The sequence below is a fragment of the Osmerus eperlanus genome, chromosome 14 (genome assembly GCF_963692335.1).
Source record: "Osmerus eperlanus chromosome 14, fOsmEpe2.1, whole genome shotgun sequence".
In the NCBI taxonomy this organism is placed as follows: Eukaryota; Metazoa; Chordata; class Actinopteri; order Osmeriformes; family Osmeridae; genus Osmerus; species Osmerus eperlanus.
This window is the reverse complement of record NC_085031.1, coordinates 12,605,100-12,623,302: the sequence shown is the minus strand read 5'-3', so window position 1 is coordinate 12,623,302 and position 18,203 is coordinate 12,605,100. Positions and strand designations below refer to the sequence as shown.

The 18,203-nt window shown below is 46.9% G+C and overlaps 1 protein-coding gene across 1 annotated transcript in view; it reads right to left on the bottom strand.

The window, feature by feature from the left end:
- Positions 1-4,435: 4,435 nt before the first annotated feature.
- The window catches only part of hhip (hedgehog interacting protein), a 31,375-nt gene continuing 17,607 nt past the window's right edge, over positions 4,436-18,203 (bottom strand). Inside the window, exons 7-13 of the mRNA XM_062478040.1 lie at positions 17,912-18,055; positions 17,655-17,776; positions 16,004-16,127; positions 15,129-15,268; positions 13,775-13,856; positions 7,305-7,453; positions 4,436-6,965 (exon numbers count right to left, since the gene is read on the bottom strand). Of these exons, the coding sequence (XP_062334024.1) occupies positions 6,769-6,965; positions 7,305-7,453; positions 13,775-13,856; positions 15,129-15,268; positions 16,004-16,127; positions 17,655-17,776; positions 17,912-18,055 (958 nt within the window). The 3' untranslated portion in view covers positions 4,436-6,768. The remainder of the gene's footprint in view (positions 6,966-7,304; positions 7,454-13,774; positions 13,857-15,128; positions 15,269-16,003; positions 16,128-17,654; positions 17,777-17,911; positions 18,056-18,203) is intronic.

The following is an 18,203-nucleotide window of genomic DNA, read 5'->3' as shown; positions in this document are numbered from 1 at the left end:
CCTTTTCTGTACTGTACAAATGGATGGAGAATGCTCAGAAGCTATAAAAAAAGCAGGAACAAAAGTTTGTTCCATTCAGGAGGTTGGGCGTGTATACACTGTACACTGTACACACCAGTGGACAACTGACCTTTACTGGAACTATGCAGTGTCTTAGATGGGAACACACATACACAATGTTAACGGTGGGTCCACACTGCACTGCTGCACTGTGGACTCTCCGTGATGTAGGCTGTGATGAGCCATGCAGATTAAGAGAATAGGCAAACAAAGGGCTGTGCCAAGATTAGCCGCAGTGTATACAGATTAATATAACTATACAGCACGTAAGTGCTGCCGTAAACCATTTGCATAACTCTTTTTAATGTGTTTGGGAAAATTTCTCCGGGTCGGTTTGAAAAGCTACTTTGACGTGGAAAGTTTTACCTAGGTGGTCCATTCCAGCTGACACTACTTGTTTACCTAGCCTGGCTGGAAATCACTGAGACAGGAAGCAGACAGAAAGGAGATGTGTCGTCCTTGACAGCCACCCATGCTCATACACACACACGTGCACGCACGCACACACGCAGGTATACACACACACACATTCACACACGGGTATACACACACGTGCACAAATACACATGCATTCATGCACACACTGGTGATAAGACACACATAGACAGACAGACACACACAGCCCTGGGGGGAGCCTGGCTGCTTCACCGTGTCTCCCCCAGCCGTGTGTGAGCTGACACGTCCGACTCAATAAAACATTTACGGGCGCTGCAATAAAGAGCTCCTATCACACTCCTTCCTCTCCCTTCCCCTCCTTCCCACCTCACCCACCCTGTCCCCCAAAATCTCTTACCTGTCTCCCTCAGGTTATTCACACCAAAAAACACAACATCTTGGTTGGAGCAGGGGAGTTGTGCATGTGTTTACATGACAGATTGGACCCCAGTGGGAACCTTAATTGCATCATTTCATGGATGCGAATCAGTTCTGAAGCCTGGAGGCAGTAAACAGGCTCTGTATCCAGGACCAGGGAGAGAGGGAGGAAGGAGGAGAGGGAGAAAGGGATGAAGGTACAAAAGGGATAGAAGTAGAGAAGAGGGAGGGTGGACTGTGAGGGAGAGGTGTGAGAGAAAGAGATTAGGTAAGGGGGAGAGGGGGGAAGTTGCAGGATGGTGAGGGAGGATGGACAGAAACAGAGGAAAGAGATAAACCAAGACAGAAAGATGGGACTTAAAAGGCTCATGACAGATAATGACATCACATACACACAGCAGGGGAAGAAATAACTGCCAGGGAGAGATCAAGAGATGAGAGAAATAAAAATATTCATATACAAAAAGAAGTCTACTCAGACATGTTGAAACATTTACAAAAGACATTCACATTCCCACTCTTACTACACTGTGGTCAGTCATTTTTTGCCCCTAGTTTTGTTTTGATATGTGATAAGCACTGGATAAACGAGGCAAGGAGAAAAGACAGCAACCTTTGGCTGGAGAGCGTGTCTTCATCTGGGAGGTAGTATCAGACTTCAGCTTGCCTCGGTTGTACATTACACCAGTAGTGTAATATAGACTAGACTCAGCCATAAGTAAACACATGATGTAATAGAACACACCACGCAATTAGGACTGTGACAACACCAGATATATAACCAGGGATTGACACAAACACACACGCACACACACTCGTAAATGTTTACTTTGGTCAATTACAATGTTCTCACATCAATCAATTTAGCTGGGGCCATGTTTTAAGTCAAAGTCATACAAGAGACACAGGAGACTGTGTGTATATGTCTCAATCAGTATGGCGCATATGGCCCAAGCAGCTTGGAGATGACACAATGTAACACATCATTCCTTCTGACATAAGCCTTTAAGTTAGACACGTACGACTGGCCTCGCGGTGACTCATTGCGCTTGTCCTCTGCCATTGTAAAATGGAACCGTACAATTAGCTCACACGGAAACAATGAATCACGCGCCACGAGGCCGGCAACAAACATTTCTTTCAGGTGTCGAGGCAGGCCCGGAGCAGACGTCATTGCCGTCAAATCAAGAGTCGGGTGTAGTTACTTTACCTTACTCTAGGGTCTGTGGAGCTTGGCAGAAGAAGCTATAAGGAGGGACGCCACCTCTCAGTCTGCTTGTCAGTCAGTAAGTCAGTCTTCCAGTCAGCCTGTCGTTCCTTTTTTCATGTTCTCTCTCTCTCTCCGTCTCTCATCATTCCTGTACATACAGTATACACAATACGAAATTAGCCTACTGTGGTCTCATTTGGCTGGATTTCAGTTTACATTGACACCGCCCTGAAAACATTTAAGCTTGTTAAGAGATTGTTGCTTGGTCAACCGCAACATTTTCATGGAAAATTGAAACTGAGAGAAGTGAAAAAATAAATTTTAAAAATCTAGCTGACATGATTGTTTTTGTTGTTCTCTCTCCGTCTCCCCTCCTGCCACACCGTAAGTATTGGTTGGACGGACTATTTTCCTGGTGTACACAATAGTATAGCATGCACTTCCAGGCATCTTGGTCCTACAAATATTTAGTATACAGGGTCGCCATGCTTACTGAAAGTGCTGGGTTACATTGTTTATGAAAGATAGCCAGGCGTAGGCCCGCTGGGAGGGGAAAAAGAAACCCGTTCCAAATGAAAAAGTCATGATTCATGCCACAGATAGTGTATAAAGCCAAATACTTTGAAGCACAATTGCCCAGTTCCACTTTACGCAATGTTGATTGGCTCCAAACAGTGCGCAGACAACTTAGTGTTGCGTTCCTCTAAATACGTCCGTGTGCGAGAGCGCTGAGGTGGGTGGTCTCTCCACGTTCTCCTCTATCCTCGCACAGCAGCACCTTGATTGATATTTTAGCAAGGAAATGAATAATGCCGGCGACCAAGGAGGTTTCTTTAGTACGCCTGCGTGTGTGATGTGTAGAGATCCATTAATTTGGAATTTAAATTAAGGCTTTGTTCCTTCAATACAAAAGTATGAGGGTCCGTTGAGGCAATAATTCAGACTGTCCTTACACATTCACATATGAAACGTTCACACACATCCATACTACTGAAAACTCACATCCACTTATGTCAAATGTTCGAATAGACATATATGAAACGCATTCACATGTGAAATGTTCACACACGCATTCATACTACTGACAACTTTTTTCGAAAATATTTTTTCAACCTTTCAAAAGTTTCTTCACGTGAAGTGAAAGAAGAGGATAAGAGAGAGGAGGGGAGAAGATAACAAGAAGAGCAGAATACAACAAAGTAGTCCTCATCAAGTACTCATCAATGGGACAAACCTTTTTTCGTAAATAATTATTAAACCTTTCGAAACTTTTTTTCCACATACACAGTGTAAGGAGAGGAGAGAGAAGGAGTGGGAAGATGAGAACAGAGAAGCCTATAACAGAGTAAAGCAGAGAAGAGTACACTAGAGTCCTCATCAATTACTCATCAATGATGCAAACTTTTTTTTCCCAAACTTTTTTTCAACCTTTCAAAACCTTTTTTCATAACTTATTTTCGAAAATATAACTTCGACCTTTCAAAACTTTTTTTTCCCCAGACGTGAAGTGAAAGGAGGAGAGAGGAGGAAAGGGGAAAGGAGAACAGAGAAACCTAGAGCAGAGTACATGCTCTAGGCTAGAGTACAGTAGAATATATTAGACTCCTCATCAATGATGCAAACTTTTGTCAATTGTTTTCTTCAACCCTTACATGACAGATTCTTATCGCTGTGATGAAATGGGATAAATAGGGGATTTTATTGTCAAAGCCATACCAATTTAGGTTATAGACAATCCCTTACTATATCAGAGTGGAATTGATTTTCGTTCTTTCCAGACGTTTCAAAAATCAACATTCCTTCTCTCTCTGTACCCTCGGTCAACAGAAGAGACCACCCTTCCCAAACATACTTTTCCATTCAAGCGAGCGTTGAGGAAAAACCTTGGGCCGAGGGCCACATTGGCCCAGGTGGTGCCCAATCATTTTCTCAACATCCCTCTCCACTGTACACTTTACCTAGGCAGCGAGAGGTACCCCCTTGACAGGAAATTCTGTGAGTGGCGCCTCAGAAATAATTAAATTCCTGGTATGCCAGAATAGTTAGCTAGACTACAGTTACACCGTTTTGACAGCTCTCTTGGGAAATGTAGTTCAAACACGAGTGCTATCTGTTGGACCACACGTTTTTCCAGACTTCATGACTGAAACAGGGATAAAGTTTAGGGTTAGGATGACTCAAACACATTGTTACTGGTCGGGTCATGTAGAAGGCCGATATGAAAGTTGAAAATTTAACATAGTTCTTTGACTAGTAGGCTATACTTCAATTAGTCAAACAGATGACAGATGGCAGAAGCATTTCAGACATGCTATAAACTTTAATAGACATATTGATATTTCTGAAAAGAAACAAAGATAGGCCTAGTTTTATTTACAGATACAATACATGATCCAAAAAAATCATCACATACAGTGGTAAAAACAACGTAGAGAACTTAAATAACTTCTTATTTTCTATTTGCGTAACTACTTAAATAATGAAAAAAGGTTAGGCTATTCACACCATGCTGTCTCAGCAGCTACAATGCAACTTTCACATTAAGTGCTAAAAAATTATAGTATCAACTTTACAGCATGAATTCATTGTGACTTGCTATTCCAGGTAGAGTTGATTTTTAAAAAGCACAAACGAGGCATAAGGTTGAGGACAAACTTTAAAATCAGTGACAAACAAACTGAGTGAACTGGGACACGTGTCAGAAACCATGATCAGAATGGGAACTAATCGTACAAAAGTTCACATTCTGATATGTGTGGGGAACAGGCCCTGAGACACAATGGCACAAGATGCAAGAGTTTGAGTTTTTTGTTGTTGTTAAATCTGAGACACCAGACTTAGCTGGCAAGTTATGTCAGGATTAATATATAATTTGGTTGTTGGTTCCTGATTTTCATGAACATTGACTATTGTGTGCGTGTGTTTATACAGTTCACTGAGAGAAAAACAATACATTGATTGAGCTCCAGATAACTTTGCAGTCTGAGTTTAATTGTCATTTGGCTGGCTGGAGACACTTTTGATCTAGGTTTTGTGATGAGTTCAGTGTTCTTGCCTTTTTTTTCTCCATTTGATACAGATCAACAAAAGTGGAGGGAAGAAAATCAAACTTGACATGTCTCCCTTCTTTTTCATCTGTGTCACCCTGCATTAGGTAGATCTTCAGAAACCTAATCTTTAATTTGACCTACACCGACCGACCCGGGACTGACTGGGCACCGTTTTCAGTGGTGGTGGTCTAACTTTACCTTTGATCGCTCTCGAAACGGAGACAAAGGTCCGACAGTCGTTATGAGGCAGAATGTCACAAGGGGAATTTGACGCGGAGAGGGAGGGGGTGTTTAAGTCTCCGTGTCCTATACGCGGGTCTGGACATGCGCTACGTTAACTGCAAAACACACGTGTCATTGCGATCCTTTCAAAACAGGGTGAGGAAAAAAACACTGCATACGTGTAGGCGGGAAAAAAGATAAAAATGTAATGACATGAATTTACAAGCTTAATGTAAAACCACTTCTATAAACACCCCTTCTCTCCCATATATTATTACGCTTAAAAAAATAAACCCTCCTCTATCAAAACAATAGTAATGCTATATTATTTCGCAAGGCTAAGTAGTACTTAGTTCAGCTCTATATGAAATATACATCACTATACTCTTTCCCTTTATTTAAACAACTGGAGTTGAGTGTAGCGAGTTATGAGTGTGTGTTTATTCAGTGAGAAATAAAGTGAGCTTTGTGTCAATGTGGTTGAGTGACAATATCACTGGTGTTGCAGAGCATTCTCCCCATAATGAAACAATTTGCACTTGAAAATGAAATAAAATTATGACCATAGGTAATAGTGCGTGAAGCTTAGGTCTCCATTTTGAGTATATAAAACTGGCAATGGTTTATCTAAGGTATATGACCTCAAATGAGTGGTGGGACAGTAAAATAACTCACGCAACTGCAAATCTTCTGGAACACAATAACAGTACTAGCTCTTTCTTGTTATACAATAGTTCAGAGATGGTACATAGGATTATCATAGTTTTCAGCTTGGTTTTCGATAATAAAGCACATTCCTGTATGTAGACTGTTAGGATCATGTTGAGGTTTTTCAATAGACACAAAGTGTATTGTGGGTCTTCAGCCTTGGCATCAACTTGCCTTGCGGTGTGTTACTGTTCCTGTTGACCCCATTTTGGAGTTCCCACCTGCACTGCAACTGACACCCCAGAGATGTCAAACTGGTGGCCAAAAATGTCCGGTCCTATTCAACAGAATGTACGGGGTCTCCACTGAAGCTTAGCAAGGTTTGGAGTTCTAATACCGAGGATATCTGCTGGGGGTCTGAGTTGAGACCTGAGACTGACGACCATATTTGGACTGCACTCACCATCTCCCTTCTGTTCCTGTCTGCAGGGCTTACGAAGTGCAGCCTTACGGCTCAAGACCTAGTAGCTTATGGGCGTAAGGAGGGGGCAGAGCCGGGGTGGCGACGCGATGTCGACGAGCCGTCCGAGGACAGGCGGCGTCTGAGGAGTGTTGGAGTGTCAACGTGTGCGAGTCAGAGCGGGTAAGGATTAAAGAAACCCTCTCTGGGGGAGGCTGGCTGGGTGGAGATGGATGAGGGGGGGGGGGGGTTGGTGTACTCTGAGTCTACTGGTGGGCAGGGGGGCTGGACCCCTTCCCGTGCCCCTATACGATGTAGCTGGTCAGGTCCAGCAGGTAGGAGGTCATGTCGATGAGGTGGTCCAGGATGCCGTCCTTGTCCTGGTCGTTGGGCAGGCCCGGCTCTCCCTTCTCACACTGGGCGCCGGAGTAGCCCCTCTTGCACAGGCACTTATTGGGCTCCACGCACACGCCTCCGTTGCGACAGCCGGGCTCACACTTGGCTGAGGGAGGGAGGGAGGGTCATAGCGAGAGAGCGAGAGTCACAACCAGGACACAGGATTTGATTATCACGTTTTAATCAAGAGGGTTTTAATACCACATGATGTAGGGAACTGGAATCAATCAGTCATCCAACATATCAATCCATCAAATCAATGAACACAGTTGACTAACAGACCACTAATCAATTTCCACAGATGACATTGTGACCTTATCGGCATGTGCTCAGGAGAACTCGTACTGCACTCTGGTGTCTTATGCAAGGAAATGGAACGATCTTGAAATGGCGTTATATATAACAACTAAGCAGGAAGGGAGGTAGTCCAATGGCGTGGACTCACCCACTCTGCAGAAGGGCCCTTCCCAGCCACGGGCGCAGCAGCACTTCCCGGTGGGGGTGCAGTGTCCGTTCTTACACTGCCTGGAGCACGCCGTGCCCAGCAGCTCCGGGGGCTCCACCTGCCTCTGGCACTCTTTAGGGACCTGGGGTCTGGAGGGAGGGAGGGAGGGAGGGGGGAGGGAGGGAGGGGGGAGGAGGGAGGGAGGGAGGGAGGGAGGGGGGAGGGAGGGAGGGAGGGAGGGAGGGAGGGAGGGGGGAGGGAGGAGGGAGGGAGGGAGGGAGGAGGAGGGAGGGAGGGAGGGAGGGGGGAGGGAGGAGGGAGGGAGGAGGAGGAGGAGGGAGGGAGGGAGGGAGGGAGGGAGGGAGGGAGGAGGAGGAGGGAGGGAGGGAGGGAGGGAGAGAGGGAGGGAGGGAGGGAGGAGGGAGGGAGGAGGGAGGGAGGGAGGGAGGGAGGGGGAGGGAGGAGGGAGGGAGGGAGGGAGGGAGGGAGGAGGAGGGAGGGAGGGAGGGAGGGAGGGAGGGAGGGAGGGAGGGAGGAGGAGGAGGAGGGAGGGAGGGAGGGAGGGAGGGAGGGAGGGGAGGAGGGAGGGAGGGAGGGAGGAGGGAGGAGGGAGGAGGAGGAGGGAGGGAGGGAGGGAGGGAGGGAGGAGGGAGGAGGAGGAGGGGGGCCACAGAGAGAGCAGAGGTCAGTGCGAGGATCGTGGACGTACACACACACTTACACGCATACTGGAACACACCACAGCGGAGTCACGCTGATATCCATAACACATATGGGGTATGAGCAAAAACATTCCCTCAAAGACACACAAGCGTAAACATCCACAAGCCACATGCGCAGAGGCAAAACATCACGCACGCACACACACACACACGCACACAGTGATAATTTCATATCAAGACAAATATGCACGCACTCCACCAAATGAGGCGTAGTGGGAAGTCGAAATCACGCTCTTCAAATCTGGAAATAATATTGCATTGTAGGTAATGGAGGTCAAATGTGAAGAGCCTGGTGGCTTGCTTGAATGTGTATGTGTGTGTCTGAGAGAAAGAGAGAGGCATTCAAGACACTCTAAACATCTCCCTACTGTACTGGGCTAAACACGGCCGCCTAATGAGGCAAGACAAGCTCCTTCAGGCAATATGTTGACATATCCAGCAGGCCAGGCACGCACACACACACGCATGCACACACACACACACACACACGCACGCAAGCAAATACACACACACTAATTGGACTGGAGCTGAGTGCTGGTAGCGAGGCGAGGGAGCAAGTGGTGAGGTCAGTGCATTTGCGTAGGTAGGGTTCTGCAGTGATGAGAGCATGGGAGAGCACTGTGTGCTTCATTGCTCACTGCTGAGGGCCTCTAATGACCACAGCTCCGGGCTCTGGGGAAGCCAATGTGATACCTCTGGACTTCTGGGTTGTTAGGGAGTGCTTCTGATTGGGGTTGGGGGTCTCCGTGTGCATATCTGTTTCGTTCGGTCTTGTGATGCGGAGACTGCGGAGGCATGAGGCCGTTCATTGTGTTCATCATAGGTCGTTCACAGGGCGTTTGGCGTGTGTGTATGTGTAAGTATGGAAGAGCAGTAATCAGGCATTAGTTTGTGTGTGCTGTTGGACACAAGTGGCTGGGAGAGTGTTACTATTGACAGCCATGCTGACTGATAGCAGTGAGCGGAGCAGGGGGGCTTTGGGGAGGAGGCGATTCCCATGCTCCCATCAGCACCCAAACCTGGGTGCAGATCCCGTTCCCATCCAGCCCCTGGACACCCCCACCACCCCTGCCCCTGGGGGGCTTTGTGGGGACAGGCTGAGCATGGTTCCAGAAAAGATAGAGAGGGAGAGGGGGGAACAAAATGGAGCCAAGCAGAAAGAGAAGGGAGAGACGGTCCCTGGAGGATTGGTGGTGGCGAACACTGTTAACGGCGTCCGGGGTGGCGGCGAAGGGGTGGGGGTGGGTGTTGGGGGTGTCTGGGGTTGGGGGGGGGGGGTCAGCGGCCGCCTCTAAACAGTTTGCATGACTGCCAGGGTGGCCGTGAAAACAGCACCTGCCGCCGAGGCACTTGACAAAGGCAGCTGGGTCAACAGCCACTGTGGGAATTTATCAACTTTGGTGGGGAGGGTGGAGGGGTGTGTGTGTGTTTGTGTATGTGTTGGGGGAGGGTGGAGGGGTGTGTGTGTGTTTGTGTATGTGTTGGGGGAGGGTGGGGTGCTTGTATAAAACACAGACTTATAAATGAAATGGGAGGGGAAGGTGGTGGTGGGCCTGGGGGCGGCTTGTTATTTTAAGGTTGTGCGGGCTGCATGGCGTTAGTTAGTGTGTGTCACTTCTTTTGTCTATCCTCAGGAGGATAGCTAAGGCAGTGACAATGCACCAGGACTGATCCTGGTCCGGTTTCATATCACTTTACAACATCAAGCGCTCAAGTCATTTGATTGTCTTCAAAACATAGCCCTTAGGCATGCAGAGGGCTCCCCGGTTAGAGCCTGTACCACATGGGCCAAGGTCTTACCGCAGGGGACCGGGTTAGAGCCTGTACCACATGGGCCAAGGTCTTACCAGAGGGCTCCCCGGTTAGAGCCTGTACCACATGGGCCAAGGTCTTACCAGAGGGCTCCCCGGTTAGAGCCTGTACCACATGGGCCAAGGTCTTACCGCAGGGGACCGGGTTCGATTTCAGCCTGGGACATTTCCTGCATGCCCTCCCCTCTCTCTGACTGTCTCATTCAAGGTAAATAAAGCTGAAAAAAGGTCAAAAATATATATTTGAAAAACCCCACATCACCGATCCAGTCTTGTGTTGAAGAACGATGCAAAAGCAAGCTAATGACTCCCTCGATTTCTTTGCATTACTTTGGACAGTGACGGGTATGGGGTTTTGGTATGGGAACAATAAAAAACAAAAAATGAGGGTGAGGGGGGTCTTTAGCTACTTGGCTAGCTGGCCGGTTTGATTGACATGAGGTGTATGTGAGAAAAAGCCAGCAAAGTGGTGTACATTGTACGGTGCAACAATAGCTTAATCAAACGCCCCAGTGTGGGTCCTTTTGCTGTTTTGTCATCCGACTCCATTGTTTGGGTTAGGCTTCTCTTTGTGGTTTCATCCCTTGTTTTAATTGTGTCTGAAATTGACTGTGTATTGTAAGAGCCAGGCCCATTCAGCTGCTTTGTCGAGGGGTGGGTCGCACTGGAGCGAGCTACCAAGATTTAGGAGGGACGCTTTTAAATGAAAGAGGCTTTTTCGTAGTGCGATGGGAGCTAGCAAGGAGCTGGGATACCACACACACACACACACACACAAAGCTAAAGAGTACACACCCTCCCACACACACACCCAGACACCCCCCCACACAGACACACCCCCACACACACCCCACTCATTCTCCAATGAAGGCCTGTGATTTGTGACTTCCATGTCGAATGCACTTAATAAAAGAAGTCCCAGGGCCTTACTGGGAGTCCACAGTGTCTTTTCAAAGTCTCTGCCCACTGTAATTCAATCAGGCCACTCTGCACCTGACTGAACTCCAACGTGTGAAAATCCTCTTAGGATCAAGTATTTCTTTTTTTGCCTCCTAGATTTATTTTTTTTTTATTGTGTTTTAAATGGACGGAAAAAGAGAAATCTTTGCCATTTCACATGTAGTTCTACATGGTTAAACTGACATAGTTCTTTGGCTTTTCCACTAAAAGAGAGTTGGTTACCGGTGGGGGGTTCGGGAGGGATATAGCTGCATAGTGACCCAATGGAATCTCACATTGTACAGTACACAGCATGACAGCAACATGCAACATCACCGTTTGTCTTGTTGTATATACAAAGCAGATATTCAAACTGTGCTGTCCCAGATTACATCTGCGCTGTTTCATATTATCTTTGTTTGTTTGTGTGTCTGTTCCGAGGATGAGGAATCCTCAAACTCCACAGATTCTTAATTGATTTCAGTGCCGGGAATACAAATAAATGGCTCTCTTTAAATGACACAAACTCCCACAAGACCTTCTCTCAGACTGCGTGTGGCAGGGCAATTGAGATAAGAATTGTTCAATGAAGCATTCTATGTCTCAATTATAGGAATGAGGGGGGGGGGGGGGGGAGGAGAAGGAAGAGAAAGAAAAAGAGAAAGAGGAAAAAAAGAAAAACTAACACAGCCCTCTCTGGACGCGTGTGTGGGATTCATATGGTGCGGGTTTGGAATTGACAGCATTGCGAGGTGTTTTGAAACATTTCTGTCTCCTCCACCGCCGGCCCGCAAACACTCACTCACACGCACGCACGTATACATCATCAAAAATGCACGGTGGCCTATTTATTATTGGAGGGTGCCCCAACTGACAAACAAATACATAGAGATGAAGTCATGTGGTTCAGGGTGGTGTTTACCCCGCCGTAGCGCAGGGTTCAGCCCCCCGCCTCCCTCCTCGCCTTCGTGTTCCCAAACACAACGTGATCAAAACACCATGTGGAGATGTGGTCCTGCTCCTTCGACCACTGCTGACACCCATTCCTAAAACAACCCCCCCCCCCCACCTTCCCACATGAAACCTGTCTCGGGGTCCCCGTCTCCCCGCGGAGCACCGAGGAAGAAGAGCACAACGGAGGACCACCCGACTCGATAACGCACCAGGGTCAGACACATTAGCTCGCTCGCAACCCCCCCTCCCCCCCCTTCTACCCCTTCCTTTCTCCTTCCTCTCTTGCACCCTCTCCGCCCCCCCCCCCCCCCCTCCATTGTAACGAGATACTAATAACGATGCTGGAGTGTGTGGAGAGTCAGACTCCAGCGCCGCAGAGCCGGCAGACTAAACAAGCCTTGTGGATGGTGGAAAGAATTGTTCTTGGGGGGAAAAAATGCACCCATGCCAGAAAACATAAATACAGAGCGAGAAACCAGGGGCCCCCGCAACAACATCTGGGGCCTAATTAATTGTGCTAAGTCTTGGGTGGCACTGTCATCACCTAGGAGTAATTAGCTGGGGGGATCCAATTCTATTGTGATTCTGGTGCGAGCGCTGCCCACTCACATACACACACACAGACATTCTGACACACACATACACACACAGACATTCGGACACACACATACACACACAGACATTTGGACACACACATACACACGCAGGGCGTAAGGAAACATCAGTTTGGGAACCTCTTGGACCTACAAGCTCCTACTTTAAGCTTCATGTGAAATGTTTTGAGATGCCCCACCTGCCAACCTCAGCTGAAGACTTAACCAAGCACGAGGGGCTCCGTTTCTCTACGCCGATCAAGCGTGTTGAAAGGACGGCCGGGGAATGTGTGTGTGTGGATGTGTGTGTGTGTGGATGTGTGTGTGTGTGGATGTGAGTGAGGAGGGAGGCTGTACTGCACAGGCAGAGAATTATTTTAAAAAAAGAAGACACTTCTTATTGAAAGATGGATCTCAAATTTTTTCAATCAAGTTTGAGCCTAAAGGGGATCTGGTTGTGCTCAATGTAATTTCTTATTGTTGGGGTCGTATATCATCGGCACTCAAAGCCTGAAACACATTATGCAAATACTGGCAGTGCTTTGGTGGTAATTCATAATAATAACTCATACACTCCAATGTATTCTCTGGTCCCCAGACAGAATCGTTTTTTTCTGGATTACGTATTTAGATCTTGACACAAACAACATTATTAAAGATCCATCATGCTGTTAACTACATACCTTGCACGTACAACGTGGCAGAAGTTAGGACACACCAAAAACACACACACAATTAAAAACAACGCAGTCACATATTTGTCTGTGGGTACAAGCACACCCTTAACTCCACCCCTTCACTGTATAACCCAGTACTCCAGGAGGTCTTCCATATGCCTGCTACGACAAAGCAAAACACTGGTTCACAGATGCTCTTCGACAGGTGCGTTTCACCGCAAGTGTGTTCACCCCCGCTGTCAAAAGCTCTGAAATTACCCAGCAGGCCTTTCTTCAGCAGGAGCGCTCTGGGGGCGGTGAGTGGCATGCTCGTCCGTGATGGTGTTAAGGAACGTTACGCTAACATTTGCAAATGGTACGCTTTCTCTCCAATTACCGCCCCGAGGTTTGTGTTGGCCAGCGCCCAGAGGTCGTGCGATGCTTTCTTAAGGGGATAAGATCCCTGGAGAGAGGGATGTGTAGGAAGAGGGGTAGAACGAAGGACAGTGAAAACCAGAGTGAGAGGAATGGGAATGTCTTCGGGGTACACAGTATGTTTTCATGTTTTGCTGTTTCATTGTGCAGTTGCCACACTGACAATCACGAGAGCTAAAACTGAAACCGATTTTGAGCACCTGATAAATGTTGGATGTACACTTTTTTAGGTACAGTAGGTTATCCCTATAGTCACCAAGACAAAAACGATCAATAAACACCGTTTTCAAGCACGTACAATCAATCACACGGTCACACACACAGTCACACCGACTCATGAGACGTTGAGGAACTGTTTACCTTTTGGGGTCCACCAGCTTGTAGAGCTTCCCGCTGTGTGATTGGGCCATGCTTTTACTGTTGGCCAGGATGTAGACCTCACCTGTAGGAAAGAGATGGGAAATGTAGTCCCTTGTCGTTTGTTGTAGTTCATTTCCACTCTCCATCGAAACTGAATGGAGAGAAAGTCCCTCCCCCTCCTTGGAGCGCCTCCAGCGCTGCACTTGCCTCAGCAGAGTTTTTTTACCGTAAAACTGACGTACTCCCAACTGGAACCATGCGATTTAATGAGCAGACACATTGTGAACATCTGTCAATGGGCCCTCCCTACATCTGTCAATGACGCCTGTGCACCCCCCCCCTCCCAACCAGATTCCACACCGCTAAAATGTAAAATTAGATCACCAGAGACTTGGCTGGCGCAGTGGTTAATAAGGCTTTAACATGAGGGATTTGTGACACATCTGCGTCTTGAGCCAATATGATCAAGGACAGTCTCAACTGGATTTGACTGGATAGTTAATGTAGTGTAGCTCACCTCACCTCACCTAAATGGTACAGTCCACAGAGTAATGGTACAGTCCACAGAGTAAACAATAACACATATCAACCCCTATTACAAATATTGAACACCACCTAGGTGGCCAAACACATGCCCAGCCAGTGGAGTCTTTGACACAGTGCTATCTTATGGAAATGACAGTATTATCCTGCCAGGAAGCTGAACAACTTTAATATCCTGTTGGAAAGTACCATCAGGAAGGGCGATGGGAGTTTTCCTTTACCGGTTCCACAGTTTGTGACCTTCCATGGGCAATTCGTCCAATACAGCATTGTTAATACCTAAAACTTAAGACACTTCCCCCCCCCCCTTTTCCTTCTCCAGTTTCAATCTTATTCGAAAGTGATACACCCTAGTCAGATGGTGTGGAATGCCCTCCCACCGAACAACAAAGTGAACAACGCAGCACGTTTCACATCAGGGATGCACTGTGTAAATACATGCGCCCTTGTTCCGTATACAAAGTTTTGTGCTTCTAAACAAGGATTTTTCCAGAGTTTTGACATCTGTCATTCCAAGTAAACTGTGGTTTTGGGATGATCTGTCAGCCCTCGCATTTCAGAGGCCTTGTTGACTTAGATTACACTCACAAACCAAGAGCAAGAGTCAGAAAGACAGAGAGAGAGAGAGACAGAAAGAGAGAACGTGAGAGAGAGACTGTGAGAGAGAGAGCAGCAGTGCCAAAAAGAGAGCAACAGTGAGAGAGAAAGAGCAAGAAAGAAATGATCTCGAATAAAAATGCAGTGTCGATCGAAGCCTTTTTCTCCAACTTGAGGCTATGGTTTCACCATTGAGACGTTGGTTTCAACTCACCTAGTTCGTCCTCTCCAAAGCCCTGGATGTGGCCCACCAGGGTGGAGCCACAGGAGCTGCTGCTGCCCAGACACAGAGCCTTCTCCTCCCAGAGCTGTTGCCCGGACGCCGTCAACGACTTTTGGAGGATTCGCAGGTTCCTAAAACCAAAACACACACGCACACACACACAGGCCCACAAAACCAACAGGCACACATGAAAAACACATCAAAACGTTAGCGTACAGTTGCAGAAACATTTCTGTACCATTAGTGAAGCATTTAAAGGTGTCATAATTGTCTCTGTTGGCCTCGGTTAAATTGTGTCATTCACACTTTTCAAAATAAAAGCGCTTTGGCCCTATCACAACAATTGGCCGGGTGAACTGAAATGAGGCAGAATATCCAACATCAGATTTTTCCGAGCTCAATGCCATCTACTGATAGCGCACTTCCCCCCTGCTCTACCCTATTTATTTCCTCTGTTTACACAAAAGTGAGTGTTTGACATCAGCAGAGGGAGATACATTACACAGCACTGACAAGTGGGAATGACACCGGGTGAGAGGGAAACAGTTCAGGGCAGGATATCCAATCTCAATTTACACTAGAAGAGCTGAACTGTGCTAGAGGCCGTTGTGTAACAGTCATGCCCCCATCCCTCCCCAAATCAGCGGAATGTTGGACCAAAGCAAGGGGACAAACGTCAATGGGCGAGTGTTCCTAGAGGCTCTTTTGGATTTCCTCCAATCGACGGATGACGCCAACAAACTCTGTTTAAGGATGGATTCAGTATTTTATTTAATCCTTTTTCCAGTGCGTAACACCAACTTCGCCGCAAGTGTTTGACAACTGATTCCACGTGGGTCTCAGTGGCAGGGTGTTTGGATGCCTACCCGTTTTTGTCTCCGAACACATAATTCCTGTGGAGGCGTCGGGACTGGCAACCGCTGTAGAAGAAACCCCCCACGGGGACGCCGCCAGCGCTGGCCTGCAGGTCGAAGATGGAGGGCTCGTTTTCTGTGGAGCAAAGAGGAGGAGACAAGGAAAGACAGATGACGTAAGCGACATTTGGAAAGCCAGTCGAAAGCTAAACTACCAGCCTGGTACTACAAAGGTGAGATTTAACTACAACGACTTAAGTGTACAGTAGCTGTGAGTCTGTAGTGTTTAGAGAGGGAGAGTTCTGGAATTAAAACAAGGTTACATCACTTTAAAACAAAGCAAATCAATAACAATGATCATATGCCTGTCAGTAGATTTATGTAGTAAAGATAGAGCACTTTTTCTAGGTTGTTCTGTTGCTCACACAACAGGGAGAGAATAAACTCATGCCCAACATGGTACCACGATGTCACTCATCACACTTCCATGATAGGTTCCTAACCAACTGCACTCTGAGACCTCAACGTGATTTATGCCTGTTATAACGAGCACTGTTTTCTGCGTTTGCTTAGGACGCGAAAAGGATATCCATGTTATGGTGATCTGTCAGGAGTCTATTAGCACTTGGCGGAGGGCGGTTTCAATCAGGGCAGGAACGGTAGGTACTTAGGAGAGTCTGAATCTGAAGTTGATTTAATAGGCGTCAGAAGACCTGACCATGCTGGACCAAATCAGATTTAGATGAACTAAATCATGTTGAAACTAATGTTAGGCCATTAGGGTTTGTTCCGCTTCTCTTGAGTTATATTAAAGTTATAGTAGTGTTGGGATTAAACAATCCGAGGACTTGTTTTGCTTGTAATCAAGGAGGTAGAGAACAGCCTTTTCCATCATCTCAGTACCAGCGCCAGGACAAGGTTGGAGGTAATCAGGCCCAATCAGAGTCCTCCTGGGTGAGGGGTGAGTTAGCTCTGTGTAGGAGGGTTATTCTGCATGGGAGTGGATAACGTAGGACTCATTGTGTGGCAAAAACAAACCAGCAGCTCTACATATCATGGACCAAACTTTCCAAAATTATTGTTTGTTTGTGAAAAAAAGTGTGGCCAGTCTTCTGGTATTGATTATTCGTGATATATCAGCTCCACTGAGAGATGAACTGGGCTCTTCATGGATTTCAACAATACTAACCCATCATCTCAACGCTGATTGTTTCTGACAGTTATGAATCATGTTCATGGACACAAGCTCACATTCCCTGGCAATGTGGTGCGAGGGAAGAATCTTTGTGGATCACAACTCGCTGTTCTATCAAAACTCTTTCTCTTTCGCTGGCCAGCCGAGCGTGTACTTGCACGTTGGATGAAAACCAAACCAATGTTCTCACAACGCAAAAAGATTTGACATTTGTAGCACAAAAAATCAAAGCTGCTTTTTTTCCCTACTCTTTCTCAGAACATAGCAAATGTTCTTTATTTTATTTTTTTCTAATTATTTCTCAAGATTCCACCCCAGATTACCAAACTGAGAGACCGTAAAATTCAAAGTAAAAGGGTCAGACAAAGCAGCAATTTCATAACAAGCTACAATAATGTAGGAATAATCTACTCCAGACTCCAGAAAAGGTCAAATCCAGTGCAGCCTGGGACAGGCCTGGGAACTCACCATAGTCTCTCCCCTTGGCCATCTCCAGTATCCTCCCTGCTGAGGCATTGTTCCCGCTGGCGTCGGTACAGAGAATCAGCAGGCTGCCATTGCCGTCTACGTGATCCCGATCAATGGCGCACCTAGACAGAATGCATGACTTATTTGTAGGAAAGATACAGCCATAAAACCATATCCTGTAGAAACTGGGTTTGAGTCGGAGCTCTATGGCATAGCGACCAGATATCCCAGGTGGAGGGTTACTGTACTGTACACACCTGCCTGGGTCGTGCAGCCCGTGAGCGAAGATTTCCGGTGGCTGGTTAGTGCTGTTGAAGTACGGGTTGTTCCTGGGTATGGAGTAAGGGGCCGTACAGACATCCGTGTCCACGTCAACCCTCAGAATTGACCCGGTGAAATCACTGCACAAACATGGGCAAAAACACAATGTCAAATCAGACTGTATTGCTCTGGTCTAGCTACAGTGAAAAATAATCAAATGGAATCAAAGGAATATACATCATATAAAATACATAAAATCTATCTGTCTCTTTTTTTTTTACAAGGCGA